The sequence below is a fragment of the Eulemur rufifrons genome, chromosome 9, assembly GCF_041146395.1.
Source record: "Eulemur rufifrons isolate Redbay chromosome 9, OSU_ERuf_1, whole genome shotgun sequence".
NCBI classification, from domain to species: Eukaryota; Metazoa; Chordata; class Mammalia; order Primates; family Lemuridae; genus Eulemur; species Eulemur rufifrons.
The window spans coordinates 53,448,940-53,467,636 of NC_090991.1; the positions used below are offsets into that span (position 1 = coordinate 53,448,940).

Consider the following 18,697-nt stretch of genomic DNA (forward strand, 5'->3'; position numbering starts at 1 on the left):
ATAGGAACAAAGTGGAAATTTCCAAATAACCAACAAGAGAAGATGATTAATTAAATTATGGTATATCCATATGATCCTGCGTTTAGCAGAGGTGTCCAGCAGGGGCCCTGAGCATCCCTGCATGTCCTTGCCGAGTGTCCCAAACTGCAAAGTCTAACCATCTTTCTGTAGCTAGTGACATTAAGTTAGTCAAGGAGACCACAGCGTGACACACTCGCTCCCAGGGGAGGACTGGCTTGTCTGCTTCTTGCCACAAAAGGTGCTAAGCCCTTGGTCCTTGGTTCCTAAGCTGCAGAACAACCCGATTCACACACAGCCATCACCTGGGCCCACCATGTTGGCCCATGAGATTTGGGGTCAGGGAACCAGTACTGTCAGGCCGATGCTCCTGCCACCTGCTGTGCCATACGTACTGACCAGGCTCATTCTGATCCAGTGTCTCACTATCTACTTCCGGCATCTATGGAGCTATGGCAAGCAGACTTGCTTGCCTGTAGTCTTCTTTGGAGTCTTGCTCTCCTACCTGTCCTCTAGGACTATAGTCCCCAGTGCCCAGGCCGCAGCCTGGTACCGGTCCGTGGCTGTTAGGGCCGTGCATCACCACCCAAGCTCCGCCTCCCTGCTACCCCACCCAGTAGGAAAACTGTCTTCCATCAAATTTAGAAACTGGGCTGCACAGCAGGAGGTGAGCAGTGGGCAAATGAGCAAAGCTTCATCTGTATATACAGCTGCTCCCCATCACTTGCATCACCGGCTGAGCTCTGCCTTCCCCCCACCCCCACTCCCTGTGGAAAAACTGTCTTCCCTGAAACCAGTCCCTGGTGCCAAAAAGCTTAGGGACCACTACTCTAGGAGGTTGGGGTCTTTCTCTAACAGATGCCACTACAAACTGTGTAAGTACAAATTTTAATAACAGAGAAAAACACATTGGTTAAAAAAAAAAAACAACAAAATAGAGCAAGCTACAAAACATTTTACATCCTACATTTTCCAGAAAGGACTTGACAGGTAAACACGTAGGACCATGCATGGAAAAAAGGCTGAAAGGTAATTACACCAAAATGTTAATGGCATTGGGCCCGGGGGGTTCATTACACTCTTCCCTCTACTTTTGCATGTTTGAAAACTTCGGTAAAAATTTTTTCAAAGTTTGTCCAAGTGCTAAAGTAAGAAGGGCACTATTATAGCCAATCCAAGCACACTGCCTAAAGTGGCCTCATTTTCAGACTGTGCACCAACAGGCCCTGAGGAGAGACCAGAGCCACTCAGAAGACCCTCTGGGCAAGGGGACTTGGCCTCAGTCCTTCGCAGGGTCTCGTGTGCCTGAGAACCCATGTCCCAGTGCGAGCCAAGTCCCTACTTCATCCAAGCGGGAAAAGTGAAAGGAGCTTTTTAGGTCACTTCCTCTCTGTTGTACAAGCTCTCACCCTGGCACCTGTCCAGCGGCTGCCTAGCAACAGGTGCACCATAAAGGGAAGGTATCTCTTAAAAGGAACAGAACAGAAAACCACAGGAAGACACTTGGGGAAGCTAAAGTGGATAGGTAGACACACCTGGTAGCTAAAAAAAAAAGAGTTTAAAAAAATCCAAAGTGGGTTATTTTTTGGTTCTTTGATCTGTTGAGCCTCTTCTTAAAAACCTCTGAAAGCTCAAAACCCTCTGAGGGAAATACTGAATGGCCTAAAGCAAAACCACAGAAACTAGACAGTTAGAGCTAGAGAAATGCATTTAACACTCAGCCGTCCCTTCTTACAATCGTGGGCACACACACTCTTGTAAAATCATTATATAGAATCAATATAGGAAACAAAGGAAACCATCTCTGGTCTAGTCAACCCAAGCCACAGCCAACCTGCACAATGTGCCACTCTGAGGTTCCCGAGAGTGGGTCTTCTATACCTAGGGTCCCCAAATCTATAAGCTTCAAAAATATGCGTGTATGTGGATGTGTGTGTATATACGTGTGTATGTTGTATGTACTCATTCATTCTTTCCTGGATCCAACCCTGGGGGATCCTGGTTCATTAGGCATAGCTAGAGTAGGGCCCCAGAATAAACTGCTTTTTAAAAAAAATTCACTGAGGTAAATGCAGGCTAGTCAAATATGGGAACCACTATTTTAAACCAAATTTACTAGATTACTAACTTTAAATAGGTAGGTTAAACAAACCACTTTTACATGTTCATCTGTGAAGGACACCTGACTACTCCATTTGCAAAAGGTACTCAAAAGTTCTCTGGAACTGAAAAGTAAATACATGGTTATTTTACAAATATAATCCATAAAGGCCAAAAACTCAAGAGATATTAATTCCCTCTTTTGATCACTGATGTTTTAATTCTGGCCTCTCATCCAGATAACTAGGGGTTTTTTTCTACAGTTTAACAAAGAATGCAGCAGTATTTTACTAGCTTAAAGTCCTTTTTTCTTTTATTTTATATCAGACGGGTAATGTGCCACCCACCGTCACAAGGTCAGAGGGAGGCACATCTCACACAGGCGCATGAAAACCTAATCATCGTGCTTGTAAACTACAAAAGGACCTACAATACTCTTTTATAACAGCAAAGAAAATTAAAATACCACTCCAATAGACCTTAAGATTTTAAAAACAGAAGTGAAAAGTAATTTTTCACAGAAAGCATCACATATCTTTCTAAAAGTTACAGATATCAAATAAGTCTGATGACATCACTTCTTGAAATCCCAATTTATCCCAGATGCTTCTCAACTTACAGTAGGGGTTACATCCTGATAAACCCATCCTCAAGTCAAAAAGTCATAATTTGAATCATCTTAAGTCAGGGACAGTCTGTACATATTTTCTTGCTAACTAGGATATTTTATGAGCAACCTGTTTTTCCACTTGGCATCACAGGACCGTCCTCCTCATCTGTACAAACATCTCCCATACTTTTTAAAGGCTCATTTAGTATTCTTTTTTTTTTTTTTTTTTTAGATAGAGTCTTGTTCTGTCACCCCAGGTAGAGTGCAGTCGTGGCATCATAGCTCACTGCAACCTCAAACTCCTGGGCTCAAGTGATTTTCCTGCCTCAGCCTCCTGAGTAGCTGGGACTAAAGGCGCATGCCACCACGCCTGGCTAATTTTAATTTTTTCTATTTTTAGTAGAGACAGGGTCTTGCTCTTGCTCAGGCTGGTCTCGAACTCCTGAGCTCAAGCAATCCTCCTGCCTCGGCCTCCCAGACTGCTAGGATTACAGGTGTGAGCCACCACACCCAGCTCATTTAATATTCTGTAATGTAAATATATAATAATATATTGAATCACTTCCTTACCAATGGACATTTAAGCCGTTTCCAAGTTTTCATTCCTGTGGCAGTGCTATAGTAAACATCCTTGCTCACATATTCTCACACACGTGAACAGTTTCCCACCCTTTGAGTTCAAACTGTTCTGAGGTTGTTGTTTTCTCCAAGTTTCGGATCTCTAAGGGTAACTAATTCTGATAGGAACAGTTTTCTTCCAGTTCTGCTTTAGGCTGCAGGGGTGATGTGTAACCTCTTTTGTGTCAAAATCAAGTGACCTTGAGGATACGATAATATAGGGAACTGAAATCACTCAAATGTCTTAAAGACCAACAGAACCACTTTAAAAATCACAAGTGATTCTAACTATATGCTTTTCTCTATCAGTTGATTTCTACTATAAGTATGTATTACTTTTATAAATGTTTTAAAGAATTTCAAATTCCTCTTATCAGAATGCTATACATACACACATTTATATGTTCAAGAAAATGAGAAATTAAAGCAAGAGCAGAAAAGGGAAAAAACAATAGTATTTAGCCAGATATTTGGTTTTGTATCCTTGAAATCTATTCAGGAGGGACATTAAATCAGATGATCCTTTAACATGAACGTGTGAAAGAGTAACAGCACCTAGCCTGCCTCCTCCGCACAATGAGGTGTCCATCATGTGACATGTGGAAAGGCAGATGTCTAGGAAAATAATCGCCAGACAGTGTCATGCCAGTATCTCCTTCTAGAATAATGAACTCCTTTTTCCTACTAAGATCCATTGTTTGGGGATACTTTCAATTACCTGAAATCAAGAAAAATTATCTTTACTCTCAAAGAGAGTGCTAAAACATTCCCAAGAAAGGACAGCAACAACATAACCTCTGACTCAAGAAATTCTCTGGTCTGGTAATTTGATGACAAAAAGGGCTGCTGATGAGCAGAAGGCCGGGTGCCAGGGTCAGGGCTGGCTGCTGCTTTTGCACATGCCTTCCCCTGCCTTTGAATTAGGAGCATTCTTCTAAAACTAGAAATGCTGAACAAAGCTAGACAAAGTCTACGTCAACACCATAATACCTAATATCCACATGGCACATCTCCTCAAGAAGAAAAAGATACACGGAAAAGGTTAAACTGCCTATCCTCACTAAAAACATGGCAGGGACAAAAGCAGTGGGTGGATGTGGTCAGCAGAATAACGGCCCCAAAGATGTCCACATCCTAATCCCCAGAACCTGTGAATATGTTAAATAACATGGCAAAAGGGGATTAAGGTTGCAAGTGGAATTAAATTTGCTAATCAGTCAACTTTCAAAGAGGGAGACTATCCTGGATTATCCAGGTGGGCACAAGTGTCCTTAAAAGTGGAGGAGGCACTCTGAGAGGCCGAGGCAGGAGGATCACTCGAGCTCAGCAGTTTGAGACCAGCCTGAGCAAGAGCAAAATCCCGTCTCTACTAAAAACAGAAAGAAATTAGGAGGACAACTAAAAATATATAGGGAAAATTAGCCGGGCATGGTGGCACATGCCTGTAGTCCCAGCTACTCGGGAGGCTGAGGTAGGAGGATCGCTTAAGCCCAGGAGTTTGAGGTTGCAGTGAGCTAGGCTGACACCACGGCACTCTAGCCTGGGCAACAGGGCGAGACTCTGTCTCAAAAAAAAAAAAAAAAAGCGGAGGAGGGAAGCAGGACAGTCAGGGTCAGATTTATGGACGTGAGCCAGACTCAACTGGCCGTTGTTGGCTTTGAAGATGGAGGAAGGGCCGAGAGCCACGGAATACGGGTGGCCTCTAGAAGCTGGAAAAGGCAAGAAAACGGATCTGCCCTGGAGTTTGCAGAAGGAACACTGCCCTGCTGATACAGTGATTTTAGCCCAGGGAGACTCATTCCAGACTTCTGACCTCCAGGGCTATAAGATAATAAATGAATGTTGTTTTAAGCCACTAAATTTGTGATAATTTGTTGCAGCAGCAACAGGAAACTAATACAGTGGAGCCACTTCTTTTATCTCTCTACAGTGTGTTGAGGGCACATCCCAAATCAAAGCAGCATTCTATCAAGATGTCTATCAGCTGCTTTTTGGATTTTTTTAAATCATGAAAAAAAAAAAACCTGCCAATATTTAATCCCTTTCAAGATACACACATTTGTCAAACACCATAACACTTTCTAGAATAAAGTGGACTCACGGCCGGGCGCAATGGCTCACGCCTGTAATCCTAGCACTCTGGGAGGCCATGGCGGGAGGATCGCTCGAGGTCAGGAGTTTGAGACCAACCTGAGCAAGAGTGAGACCCCCTGAAGGCATCAACAGACTCAAAGAGGAGTTTCTGGTGTGTACCATGGAACACCAGAAAGTGGCGGTGCCTTCTAGAGTTAGACCCCAAGGTCTAGGGTACAATCTCTATTTCTTTTAGGATATTATAAACCCATAAAATAATCTTTCAATTCTAATTCTGGGCATCTTTTCAGAATTTCATTTCCTCCATGCTTTGTCACTATAGTCTCGGCACAAGAGGAAATCACAGAAGTCTCCGTCAAAGTTAGAGAGCAGGCTGAAGAAGAAATCGCCCCCTTCAACAGAAGAGGAAAAGTCAGTGTGGACACAGACGAGCCTGAAGTAGGCTATTCAGAAGACCAGGAGGGCATCAACTCCAAGCAAGACACTGGTGGGACCTTTGACAGCTATATCAGACTCGATTTTGCTGTCAGGCTATCATCCAAAGAAAAGAATGACGGTCCACCAGGAGACAAAAACCAAGAGGCCAGAACAAGAAGACACCAGTATTTCCAGGGCTCCCAGCACGTGCTCCCGAGAACCAGGGTCCACAGCTGAGCTGAGAGCAGCCAATGATCAAAATCTGATTTTTAAAAAAATCCTTCAAAGACAGTAATAAATTGGCATTGTTATTTAATGGTTATGAATCTGGGCCCCAAATTCTACTTAGAACCAGTAAAGCTGGGGTCTTATCTCAGGACCCTCAGTGACCTCAGCAAGGTACTCACATCCTGATGAAACCTGATAAGACCCTGTCAAAAACCAGCCTCTCCTCTGGCCAGGGACAAAGCTGCCAAGCCAGGTCTCAGGCAGGAAACTGGGAGACGCTCTGCAGCTCCCCTGAAGAAACGCCATTCTCCTGCCAGCGTTCTCCTGTTTCACTGCTGAGTGCTCTTCCAACAGCCTTTATATTTAGCCACAAAGGGCCCCTGGAAGGGGCTGAGAGGTGAGCTCAGTGCAGATTTGTAAGAGGCAGGATCACTAACACTAACCTTTACCTAGTTACCTGGATTTCTCATAAATCCTGGTTGCCCAACCACAAAACGTGTTCTGGCTCCAGGAACGCATCCAAGGCCAGGCTGCAAAGCTCCTGCGGCCGCAGCACCAGCCCCCGTTCGCCAGAGGCCCTGGGAGGAAACAGAGGTCTCTAAACCACCACCATCCACCTCCACCGCGTGGTCCCACGAACTCCTCAAATCTCCACCCTCAGATTAACAACGGCTCTTTCAATATAAATTTGTCTAATAACCCACAACACAAGTTTAACCAAAAAACTGCCCAAACTATATATATCAAGACATGGAACTCTGTGCCCTAATTCCAGGAGAAAGATGGAAAGCTTAGAAAGTACTTAAAAAGTGTATTAGGTATATAAAAGTGTAAGTACATTCAAATGAAGAGAGTGATGTGAAACAACAGGAAATGAGGAGGAGCAGGCAGTGCAGACGCAGCCCATTAAAAGCAAGACCTCTGGAGTCTGAGAGATCTGAGTTCCGACACCAGCCAGACCACTAGTCAGCTATGTCACTTTACACAAACAATCTCTCAATGTCTCCATTTCCTCACCTGTAAAACAGACACAGTATTTGGTTCTACCACACAGGGTAACTGTGAGGAATAAATAAGAACTTATGAGACCGGACACAGGGGCTCACACCTGTAATCCCAGCACTTTGGAAGGCTGAGGCGAGAGGATCACTTGAGGCCAGGAATTCAAGATCAGCCTGGGCAACACAGTGAGACCCTATCTCTACCAAAAATAAGAAAAAATATCCAGGCATGGTGGTGCACACCTGGAGTCCCAGCTACTTGGGAGGTGGGAGGATCACTTGAGCCCAGGAATTCAAGGCTGCAATAAACTGTGATCACGCCACTGCACTCCAGCCTGGATGACAGAGCGAGACCTTAGTTCTTAAAAAAAAGAATTTATGAAAAATGTTCAGCAATGAACCTGGTACACAGCAATTAACTAACTACTACTGTAGAAGTAGTTACGGCAGTAATATATGCTCTGGAACGCTCCCATCTCATTTGACCTCAGTGGTTAGGTGGTTTACTCAAAAGTATTTTTCACCAAGAACACACTGAAAACTGAAAGCCTCCAAGCTCCCATAGCATTTGTTGATATCTCCATCACAGCACCTGCTGCACACTTGAAATGTTTCAACTTGTCAACTGCCCTACACTATGAGCTTCTTGAAAGCAGGGCCTGTCTTTTAAAATTCTTCATATCCTGAGTATCAGGCAAAGACTCTGACACAAAGAAGATAATTTTGAAACAGTTGAATATGCTGGGCACAGTGGCTCATGCCTGTAAACCCAACAACTTAGGAGGCTGAGGCAGGAAGATCACTTGAGGCCAGGAGTTCGAGACCAGTCTAGGCAAAATAGCAAGACCTCGTCTCTACAAAAAAAAATTTAAAAAATTAGCGTGGTGTGGTGGCATGCGCCTGTAGTCCCAGCTACTGGAGGCTGGGGCAGGAGCATCAGATCACTTGAGCCTAGGAATTGGAGGCTGCAGTCTGCTGCGAGTGGGCCACTGCACTCCAGCTTGGGTGACAGAGTGAGACCCAGTCTCTAAAAAATAAAAAAGTTTGAATAGATGACAAATGCATGGATAGATAAATGGAAAATAATTTAAAGGCAAGAAGGAGAAAAGAATCAAATGCTTTTTCAAGCTAGAATAACTGGGGTGATAAGTAAATGGTGATAAAAGTTAAAAAATTAGGGAAGTCCTTGGGAACACGTGAATGAAGACGGGCAACAGCACGCCTTAGACATGCTGAATCTTAGATGACGATGGAATGTCCAAGCGGAAATGTCCAGGAAGCAGTTGAAAATGCCAGAAAACAGCTAAAAACTGAAACGCCCTCTTAATTTCAATCATTAGGGCTGTTGGAAGTTATATTTCAGGGCATTAGAGAACACAAGAGAAAGTAACTTAAGCTAAATAGGCTGTAGAAACACATGCAGTCTGCAGCTGCTGGGTGCAGAAGCCCAAACAGACAAAATGAAACATGAGCCCAGTCCCACTGGAGGTTTACAATTCACAGTGTACCAATACTTTAATTCAAGACTGGTTCAGAATAATTTTCAAAATGCATACGAGAGTCTACAGACAATCTTAAATATCCCAATTAAAAACAACAAGCTCTCCATTCGGCATCACCTTCCTGCTACTGCTCTCTCTCTCTCTCTCTCCATTTACCCGTGTAGTTACTTGAAGAGTTATACGACATCTGCCTTCAAAGTCTCCTTTTCAGACCTCTTCGTCTACGTGGTACCCCAACAATGACATCACTGGACCTCTCAGTCAGCATGTGGCATCACCCATTCCTGGGTTCCACTCCCACTCACGTGTTGATTATCTCTTGAGTTCCAGGTCCAAATCCAACTGTCTAAATGGGCCTCTCAAAGTGGAGAGTTTGCGTAACTCTTCACTTTGCATGACATTCCGTAAGTACTGCAAACCCCATACAGTACACGTCCCAAACCGAAATCTTGTGTTCAAATCTAGACACCCTCAGTCTACAAGCTCTCCAAGCAGTCATCCAAAGACAGAAGCCAGGCCCTCATCTAAACCCTGTTTCCCGTATCTCCTTTCAATGCTATGCCCCTCCCAAATGCTGCCAACTTCGTATCTCTCACTGCTCTTGTATTTCCTCTCTCCTTTCTCCTATTCCTACTGCCTTCATTCAGGCCCTCCTTCTCTCTCTCACTTGGAAAGGGTGCAACAGTTTCTTAAGGCTGTGGTCCCCAACCCCCAGTCCGAGGCTTGTTAGGAACCGAGCAGCAGAGCTCTTCACCCCCCCTTTCCCTACCCTCACCCTCCCCATAACCCTCCCCAGTTGGTGGAAAAATTGTCTTCCATGAAACTTAGGAACCGGGTTTGCCAGGAACCGGGAGGGCATGGCGCACAGCACAAGGTGAGTAGCTGGTGAGCTTTGCCAAGCTTCAAGCTTCGCTGTTCCCCATCGCTGGCATCACCGCCTAAGCTCTGCCTCCCCACAGCAGTGGAAAAACCGTCTTCCACAAAACTGGTCCCTGGTGCCAAAAAGGTTGGGGACCACTGCCTTAAGGGTCTCTCCACTGGCCAATCTGAACCACACTAAGTCAGAGGAATCTTTATAAAATGCAAAATAATCATCATAAAATATCCCCAATTTAAGCCCTTCCCTGGCTCCTTGTGGCCCGGAGAATAAGCCCTTCCTAGCAATACACGCTGAGGCTGCCACAGTTCTGCGCCCCCTTTCCTCTAACCCTGTCTCTGGCCCCCTCGCTCCAGCTCACACCCTGCTCTCCAGGCACTCAGAACCACTTGCAGCTCCCCAAAGGTGCCAAGCTACTTCACACCTCCTGGCCTCTGCTCGTTCTCTTTGCCTACAATCTATTTCTTTGCCATTTTCTCCTAGTTGGCACCAACTCATCTTTCACAATCCAGCTCAAGTGCCAGCTCCTCTATGAACCTTCCCCTGCCCAATCCAGTTCCATCCCAGTGCCGGGGGGAGTGACACTGCTCTCCTTGGCTCACCTAAGTTTTTCATGCATACACCTGCCACATCCACTCTGGCACTACTTTGAGGCTTGCCATGTCTGTCTCCTCCTTCTGTACTCAAAGCATCGTGACAATAAAGACCGCATGGTGTGGAGTGGTCACTAATGCTTGTTGAATAAGCAGCTATAAATTGCTAACAGAAACCAAACCTGTGATATAACCATAGAAAAGGAAAGGTTTTTTAATAGCCTTACACCAATTCCATCATTCATGCCCCACATTACTAATTACAATATATTAATAGATTGTGTTAGGACACGGTGGCTCACGCCTGTAATCCCAACACTTTGGGAGGCTGAGGCAGGGTATCATTTGAGGCCAGGAGTTCGAGACCAGCCTGGGCAATAGCAAGACCCTGTCTCTATGAAAAAATAAAATAAAATAAAATAAAATTAGCTGGCCGTGGTGTATACACCTGTAGTCCCAGCTACTCAGGAGGCTGAATAAGGAGGACTGCTTGAGCCTAGGAGTTTGAGGTTACAGTGAGCTGTGATGACACCACTGCACTCTAGCCAGGGCAACACAGTAAGACCCTGCTGCAAAAGAAAAAAAATATATATACATATATATATAGAGAGAGAGAGAGAGAGTGAGAGAGATCGTAACAATGCAAGATAAGGGCATGCTTCTGAAATAGAAACCTCCTTGACGGCTCAAAAAAAAAAAAAAAAGGTGGAAAATATGAAAAGACTCAGATAAGTAAGGTTATCCTGACCTTTGCTATAAAATTCAGTCATCACAGAAAACAGCTAATAACTATCTCACTACCACAAAAGCAGAAATACACAATTCATGCTACCTTGGAAATTGAAGAGTGATAAAAATCCCCTAAACACCCTTGTGTTTTTCTGTAGTCAGTGCAGAGAGAGAAGCAAAACAACATTACCAGCAGTTTCAGAGGATGTGGGATTCACTTCTTGAACATTTCTAAATAATTTTCCACCTCCTCCATGCCTCTATTATTGCAACTGAAACTAGGCAACAATAATTAGAGAGACAATCAAGAAGTAGTGTGGCAATGGAGCAAATGGGCAGGTTCAGGCAAAGGACTTTTCTTCAGAAGCCCACTCTCCAAGACTTTCATCTTGGGGGGTGAGCAGGAAAGGGGAGGGTAATGTAAGGAGAGGAGTCTCTGCCACACACACAGCTGTCAAGCTGAAGTTTCCCAACCTCTGTAGCACCGCACAGCACAACACACACGTCTCCTCCTCCTGCCCCACTGGCCTATGATGTGTGTCTCCACCCTGGAAATGAGAGGGCAATCTCCTTGTAATTCTCACTGTAGGGTGAGTAGCCTAACAATCATGGATGCAAGAAATATACAAGAAAAAAATCTATTTGGCAAGACCTTTTTTTAACACGTGGAACATTTAGAAAGGAGCAGGTATGATCCATAAAATTTCACAAACAACTGTTTATCATTATAACCCAGACCAACAAGATCTATTTAATTCACAATTTCTCCTCTAAAGGAAACATTTTGTATTTTGCCATAAGACAATATATGAGTTGAGAGATCTTTCATCTTTAAGAGAAAAATTAAGGAAAGGTAAATAAGTGACTACTACAATTAGCCAAAATCTGACCCAAACTCCAGTCAAAACTGATACATATTTTCCCCATGCTTAAAATATCAAAGTGAAAGAAACCTATAAATCACTTGTTTGATAGCAGCCATAAAAAAGGGTTAATCTCAGTTAAATAAAGAAACCATCATCCCATATTAAATAGCCAGTTTATAATACACAAATATGGAAAAAACAATTTCAAGCTAGCTAGTAATCAATAGATTTAATGAGACACCATTCTATAACCACTAAATTCTTTTTTTTAAAAAAAAGCTCTTAAATATTAATCTTCACTGGTGGCACATTTGCACTGATACTGGTGCATGTACCCATACATTGCTAAGAGCAGGGTAAATTGGTATAGACCTTTTGGAAAGCAAATTGGCACCATGCATCAAGAACTCTAAAAATGTTTACACTCTTGACATGTTAATGTCACCCCTGGGATTCTATCTTAAAGACCACAAAGTGTATAATTATGGCAACCATATGTTCCAGATTTTCTAAGAAAGCCCTCACTTCATATAATTGTGTTACTTTCAATAAAGGCAAATCATTAAGTGTGTAACTAAATTTGAGAACAACGGAAGTCATCCATAGCACAGAAAAACAAAGAAAACTGGTTCTGTAGAGATTCAAAAATGTATAGAAAAGTGTTCTTGTTTCCACTTGAGATGGAGAGTTGAAGACAAAAACTCAAACTCGCTGCACAGTAAGTAACTTTTGCCAGGTGGAACTTGGTTTGATCTGTTATCCCCTCAGCACTTGCTGGGCTGCCTCCCTCTGCTGGGTCCCAGCCCATGCTTGTTGTGGAGGCACAAAGATGAAAAGCAAATTTCTCCTAAATGCAACGGGCTCCCCTCCCCATCCCACAGCAGCGCCCAGGCACGCCGCTGTCCACACCTCACTTTACCTTCTGATGACGAAGGCGAACGCAGGTTGAGACCAGCACTCCACCCATTCACACTGGAGCTTATTTCCTAAAGGCCAGTTCCTCCTCGTGTTAAATCAGGGACAAGTCTGAAGCGAATAAGGAGCAGGAGCAGCAGAAGCTGTGCTCAGGGAACAGTCCCGAGTGGCACCGTGAACTCCATGGTCTTCTGAAGAGCCCACCTAGGAAAGCTGATCGCTCTGATGCAGAATCGTCACCACTAACATTTCCAACTGCTACTCCTGGGTGACTCTGCCAGTCTCACTCTCATCACCTGTCCTAGGAGAGGCATAAAGCACACCAGCAACCACGGGATTAGGGATTCCTGGCGTCAGGGCCTTTTGAGAACCTGATTAGAGCTAAGGACATTCCAAAATTGCACATACACAGCAACTGTCACATACAATTTCAGAAGGATCCCAGGAGTCCACTAAGAGGTCAACTCCGGGTTAAAAACATCTGCTCAAGTTCAGGAGTCACCAAGAGGAAACACAAAAGCCATAGAGTAGCTGAGTTTGTTCCTGGGCAGGGTATCCTATGAAAGGAAAAATACCTCTTCCTTTTGCAACTGAGAACTGGGAAGTGCAGGAAGTGCAGTGATCTAATAAGAAAGTAATGGGACCCTCAAAAAAAAAAAAAAAAAAACTGCCCAATTATTATTCACAGTGTTTAGAGAGAAACCAGAGGAACACATGCCAACCATAGCTACAAGCAACAGGAACACCTTTCTTAAAATGTCGATTAAGCTTTTAGAAAAATTTTCTAAGAAAAATAGGCAAAAAAATTATTTTTCATGTTCTACCTTCTTGCCACCCGTACACAGGTTTCCATGGTTCATGGTATAGCATGATCAGCTCTTTTTATAATTTTGATACAAATTCTCCTTTTATCCAAGGTCTTTGGTCACAAACCAGAATACAACACACGCAAACTGGTCCCAACTTTCCCACCATCCGTACTGGAGTTTATGCCTGTGGTACAGCTCCTTTCTGTCAAGACACAGAAGAAACTCTCTTTTTAATCAACCCCCTGAAGAATCTACCAGAGCGTCTAGCACGGGAAATCGGGTTAGAACTCCACAGGCAGGCCCCACCTGCAGCTGACGTCACGCACGGCTCCACAGCCAGGCTCACAGGGAACTGCCCATCCGCACCTGCAGCGACCCCAGCTCCAGAGCGCCTCACCGTCCACCAACCACAGGGTTAGTTCTCCCCAGGTCCTCATGGCACCACACCTGCCATGCACAGAAACCCGGCCAGACACCCGGCCAGTCTCCAGTGATCCAAGGGGGCTAATCCAAGGGGGACAGACTGAAGTGAATGATTAAAAGTGATCCTGAAGCTAGGTGTGGCTCCCGCCTGCAGGCCCACCTATGGAGACTGAGGCAGGAGAATCAACTGAGGCCAGTGTTGGCAGCTAGATTATTATTAATATATTAGAGACAGAAATAATTTCAGGAGTTTTGCAAGGCTTTGCCCTAAAAAAATATGTGAATGTGTTAGTTCACGTATCAAAAACTGCCTCACCTCAGGAGGGCGTCTCAATGGTCAATAACAATTACTTTCCAAAGTGACACTACAGGCTCAAAGCTGTGGTTCTCGCCTACTTTAAAAGACAAAACAGGTTTACATAGAGCCACGGGACAGAAAACTAATCAAAGACATATCACCCAAAAGACAGACACCTATAACTAAAAACAATTAACCTAAAAGACAACTCTTACTTGACTTCTAAAAAATCTATCTCAGTACACAATAACTAAATAAAATATAAAACCACTATGTCTCTAACTTTTCTACTAAAATAATTGTTTTATCTTAAAACTTAAAAATTTAGCCTAAAAAATTTTATAACCATTTACTCACATAAATAAAATTAATTAAGGGAACTATAAAAGCCTTTTAAAAAACTTTAAGCCTAAAACAAACTACCTATTATTATATAAATCTATTACCCTTGACAACTGATCACTATACCTATAAATACTAATATAAAACTTCAGTCTTGGCCTCAAAATTCACAAAAATATTTTAAAGACACCCAAACACCCTCACTTTTTCTATATTCATAAATCTATTCTTTATAAACTATATTTTTACCTTCCTATATTATTTCTATTTTCTATTATTTTTTCATCCTTTACAATGACCCCTGCCTCAGTGATCCAGTTCTTTACTAAAAACATAACTCCCCACAGGCCAGGAGTTCCAGAACAGCCTGAGCAACATAGCAAAACCAGTCTCTTTAAAAAAAAAAAGAGATCCTGAAAGCCTCAGGTGCTAAGTGTTCTTTATTCTTTCTCTCACCCCTGCCCTGAGAATCCCCTCATACACTTTCAAGGGCCAAAGCTGAAGACTGCAGGTATGTTTTTATGCAGTTGCACCTCAGTAATTCTTGCTATATGCAAATCAACCGTTTTCTTGAATGCTTTACCCCACCACTCTCCCTCTACAGAGAAACTGAAACCTAGTTTTCTCAACTCCAGCTGAAAACACTCATATTCTAACTTAAAATCAGTTCCACCTTGCTTGCATTAGATAATGAATCTGAGAGCTCAACATAAAGATTACATCCAAGGCAAATGAAAATTAAGGTATTTCAGAAGCTGAATAAGAAAGGACATTTTGCAGACTCTTTTTAAAGAAATAAACTTCTTTTTCATGTGAAAACTTACATAAAAATTATAGGAAATTCTCTGTTGACAATTTGCCCAAATGAAGCTAACTTCTTGAAAGGAGCAAAAATAAGACATGCGTTTGCTGTGAACATGGTAAATTCCAAGGACTCTCACTTTAAATTTTTATATGGAAATTATTCTTTAAAAGGAGGCATATAATTGATTCAAGGCAAAACTGATGACCGTTACAGTGTAGCAGGATGAAAATACTCTCTGGAAAATCCCTTAAATACTCCCTATAAAGTGCATTACATGTGGTCTTGTCTTTACAGCCCTGTATAATATTTCACAGAAACGCACACTGATTACAGTCATACACAGTATGTATGTTATAGAGAAATGTACATAAAATTTAATTTCACATTTTTTTTCTTTTTCCTGAGCACAAACAGTTGCATATATGTAAGTTAACAGTTTGTTGGGTGGTACTCCACGGTGCCATAAGCAGGTTTTTTAAAAACCAGTAAAGGCACATCCCACATATGTGCAGTTTGAACCAAATTGTCCCTGTCTCATGAATACCAAAGAGTATTGCAGTAGAGAAAGGCCTTTTTGTTTTTGAAATTCTCTTTAATTGAACAGAGAAACTCTAAGACTCTCTTTCTTTAGCATATTATAAATGAGTTGTGTTTCAGAAGTTTTGTAATGCCAAAATGGTAGTGAGGAAGTCATAATGCATTTCCCCAAAGAAGTAATTCTAAAAACAGTGGTAAAGTGTCCTAGGCTGACTCATAAAACCTTACCAATTTACAAGGCAGGACAGGTGCCTGAGCAGAGGAAACACTGCTGACACATTAGCACATACAAAAAGTCAATACTGTGAGAAAAAGTTTCTCATTATTTTGAAAACCAAACATTAAGATTTAAGTGTAGAAGAAAATAATGGAATGAGGGAATCGCTGGACGTGCCATTTTATATGCTTTATGAATCCATACCACACATCTCCTTTTTTTTTTATTATTTTTATTTTTCAGCTGCTCTGACGCAAGGAAACGTTTCCTTTTAAAATGTGGGATCCAGTCAAGATAAATTCTCTGTAAAACCTGTGAGGGAAATGGACATTTCTGGAGACTACCATAAACTGTAAAGAAGTAGGAGTCTTACTCTTCATATGATCATCTTACACTATTAGGTACTTTTATGTGGTGACCCTATAGGTTGGGAATCTCCTTTAACGCAATCTTTTAGCTCCTCCAAAATAAAAAGACAACGTTTTAAAAATGTGTAAGGGGCTGCGCACAGTGGCTCACACCTGCAATCCCAACACTTTAGGAGGCCGAGGCAGGATGATCAGTTGGGACCAGCAGCTGGAGACCAGCCTGGGCAACACAGCAAGAACCCATCTCTAAAAAAAAATAAGAGAAACGATCAGCTGCGTGTGGTGGCGCACACCTGTTGTCCCAGCCTCCGTCAGCTGAGGCAAGAGGATCGCTTGAGCCTGGGAGGTCAAGGCTGCAGGGAACTATGGTTGCGCCACCGCACTCCAGTCACAGCAACACAGTGAGACTCTGCCTCAAAGAAAAACAAAACTCTATAAAGGGGAAGAATAAACTCCTTTCTCATCTGTGTGTGTGGCAGGCAGAATAATGGCCCCAAAGATGTTCATGTCCTAATCCCCAGAACCTGTGAACATGTTACCTCACATGGCAGAAGGGGAATTAAGGTTACAGATGGACCTAAGGTTGTTAATCCTCATCCTGGACTATAATGGGGTCCCCTGCAATCTCAAGGGTCCTAATAAGAGGGAGGTGGGAGGTCTAAGAGAAAGGAGAAGATGCTACCTGAAGATGCTTTGAAGATGGAAGGGGCCCTTGGGCCAAGGAAAGCAGCTAGGCTCTAGAAGCTGGAAAAGGCATGGAAACGGACGCTCCCCTCCAGCCTCCAGAAAGAACCAGCCCCGCGGACACCTTGGTTTCAGCCCAGTGAGACCCGTTTTGCCTTCTGAACTACAGAACTGTAAAATAATAAATGTACGATATTTGAACCACCACGTGTGTGGTTATTTGTCATAGCAGCTATAGGAAAAGAATACACCCTGCTTCCATCTCCCTCTTCTAAGTACAAGATCATGTCACGCCTGATGGCAAAGAAGTCACCGTATTGAAACGACCAGACCAATAGCTTCCTGCCTGCCTAGCGGGCAAGAACACCAGGAGTGGGCAAGAAGAAAGCCCGGCAGGCAGAACACTGGGATCAGAGGGAAATTAAATGGCAAAAGGAGGCAGGAAACGAGCAGCAGGCAAAGCTGGTGAAGGCTTCTCCGCGGTGGGCAGATCAAGGGAAGTCAGGAGGGGCTGAGCAATCTTTTAGGGACAGCCAGTGGGTGATTTTTTTTTTCAATCACCAAAGGAAAGCACACGCTGCTTTTACTTGAAGGTAACACGGGGCCATCGGGTAGGGACGCACCCCGAATGTTCACGCTTCTGAGCTTCGGTGTCAAGCTGCCCACCAGCAAGTAGTTCTTCAATGACTCACTTATAAATTAGCAGAAAACCGTAACAAGCTTCCCTTTTTACATTGTAACCTAGCCCACGTCAAAGCTTGCCCCCTACAATATAAGAAACGTCCCATTAGTCAATAAACTAGGATTTGGTTCCCTTTGGCCACACGAGCGGTTTAAGTTCTGCGGTATTTGTACTTCGCTACCAAGCCACGAAAGTTCCGCACTCGCTCCGTTTGCCGCGTTCTTTAATTGCACACGAGCGGACTGTTAATAAATTAACTAAAGCACGTCAAATACCCCTGGCAGCCCCGGCAGTCTCTCGCTTCCTGAAGGCGAACGCCGGGTGACGGCCGGCAGGCTCGGGGCACGGGGAGCGAGCAGCCCCGACACCGTCCGCTGCTGCCCCGCGGAGGGCGCCGCGCGCCGCCCCCGGTGCGGTCTCCGGGCCGCAGACAGCGCGGGCGGCACCGGGGCTCCCGGCCGAACAAAGAAGCGCGCCCGGCACACAACTCGGACGCCGCGCCCGGCCGGGAGCTGCGGGGACCGCGACCCGAGCCCGAGCACCGCCGGCCGACGACCCCCGACCCTCGTCACTCAGCGTCCCCGGCCACCCCCGGCGCGGCGACCCCGGCCTGCGACCCCCGCCAGGTGCCCCTAGTCCCTCAGCGCCCCGGCCCCGGACGGTGACCCTGGCCCCAGCGACCCTCCTCCCTCGGCGCCCCAGGCCACCCCCGCCCCTGCGGAGGGCCCCGCGCGCTACCCGCCCGCAGCCCGGGCTCCGCGTTCCGCACCGCCGTCCCCGGGAAACGTGTGCCGCCAGGGGCGCCGCCGGGCCCCGAGGGGACGCGACGAGACGGGGAGAGGGCGTCCGCGCCCGGCCGCGGGCCGCACTGACCGTAGCTGTCGTCCTCCTCCATGGTGCCGCTGCCGGCGCCGGGCTCCGCGCCCCGGCTAGCCGTTCGCGCCCCGCCGCGCCGCCCGCGCCC

General features: G+C 44.7%; 1 protein-coding gene and 1 non-coding gene across 2 annotated transcripts in view; both read right to left on the minus strand.

Annotated features, from left to right (window-relative positions):
• CYTH1 (cytohesin 1) overlaps positions 1-18,697 on the minus strand; it is an 89,516-nt gene extending 70,819 nt beyond the window's left edge. The window contains exon 1 of the mRNA XM_069481757.1: positions 18,607-18,697. Coding sequence (XP_069337858.1) covers positions 18,607-18,628 — 22 coding nt within the window. The 5' untranslated portion in view covers positions 18,629-18,697. The remainder of the gene's footprint in view (positions 1-18,606) is intronic.
• LOC138392796 (small nucleolar RNA U13) lies at positions 2,440-2,544 on the minus strand. Its single transcript, XR_011235067.1, has one exon. It is a non-coding gene; the product is annotated as a small nucleolar RNA U13 (small nucleolar RNA).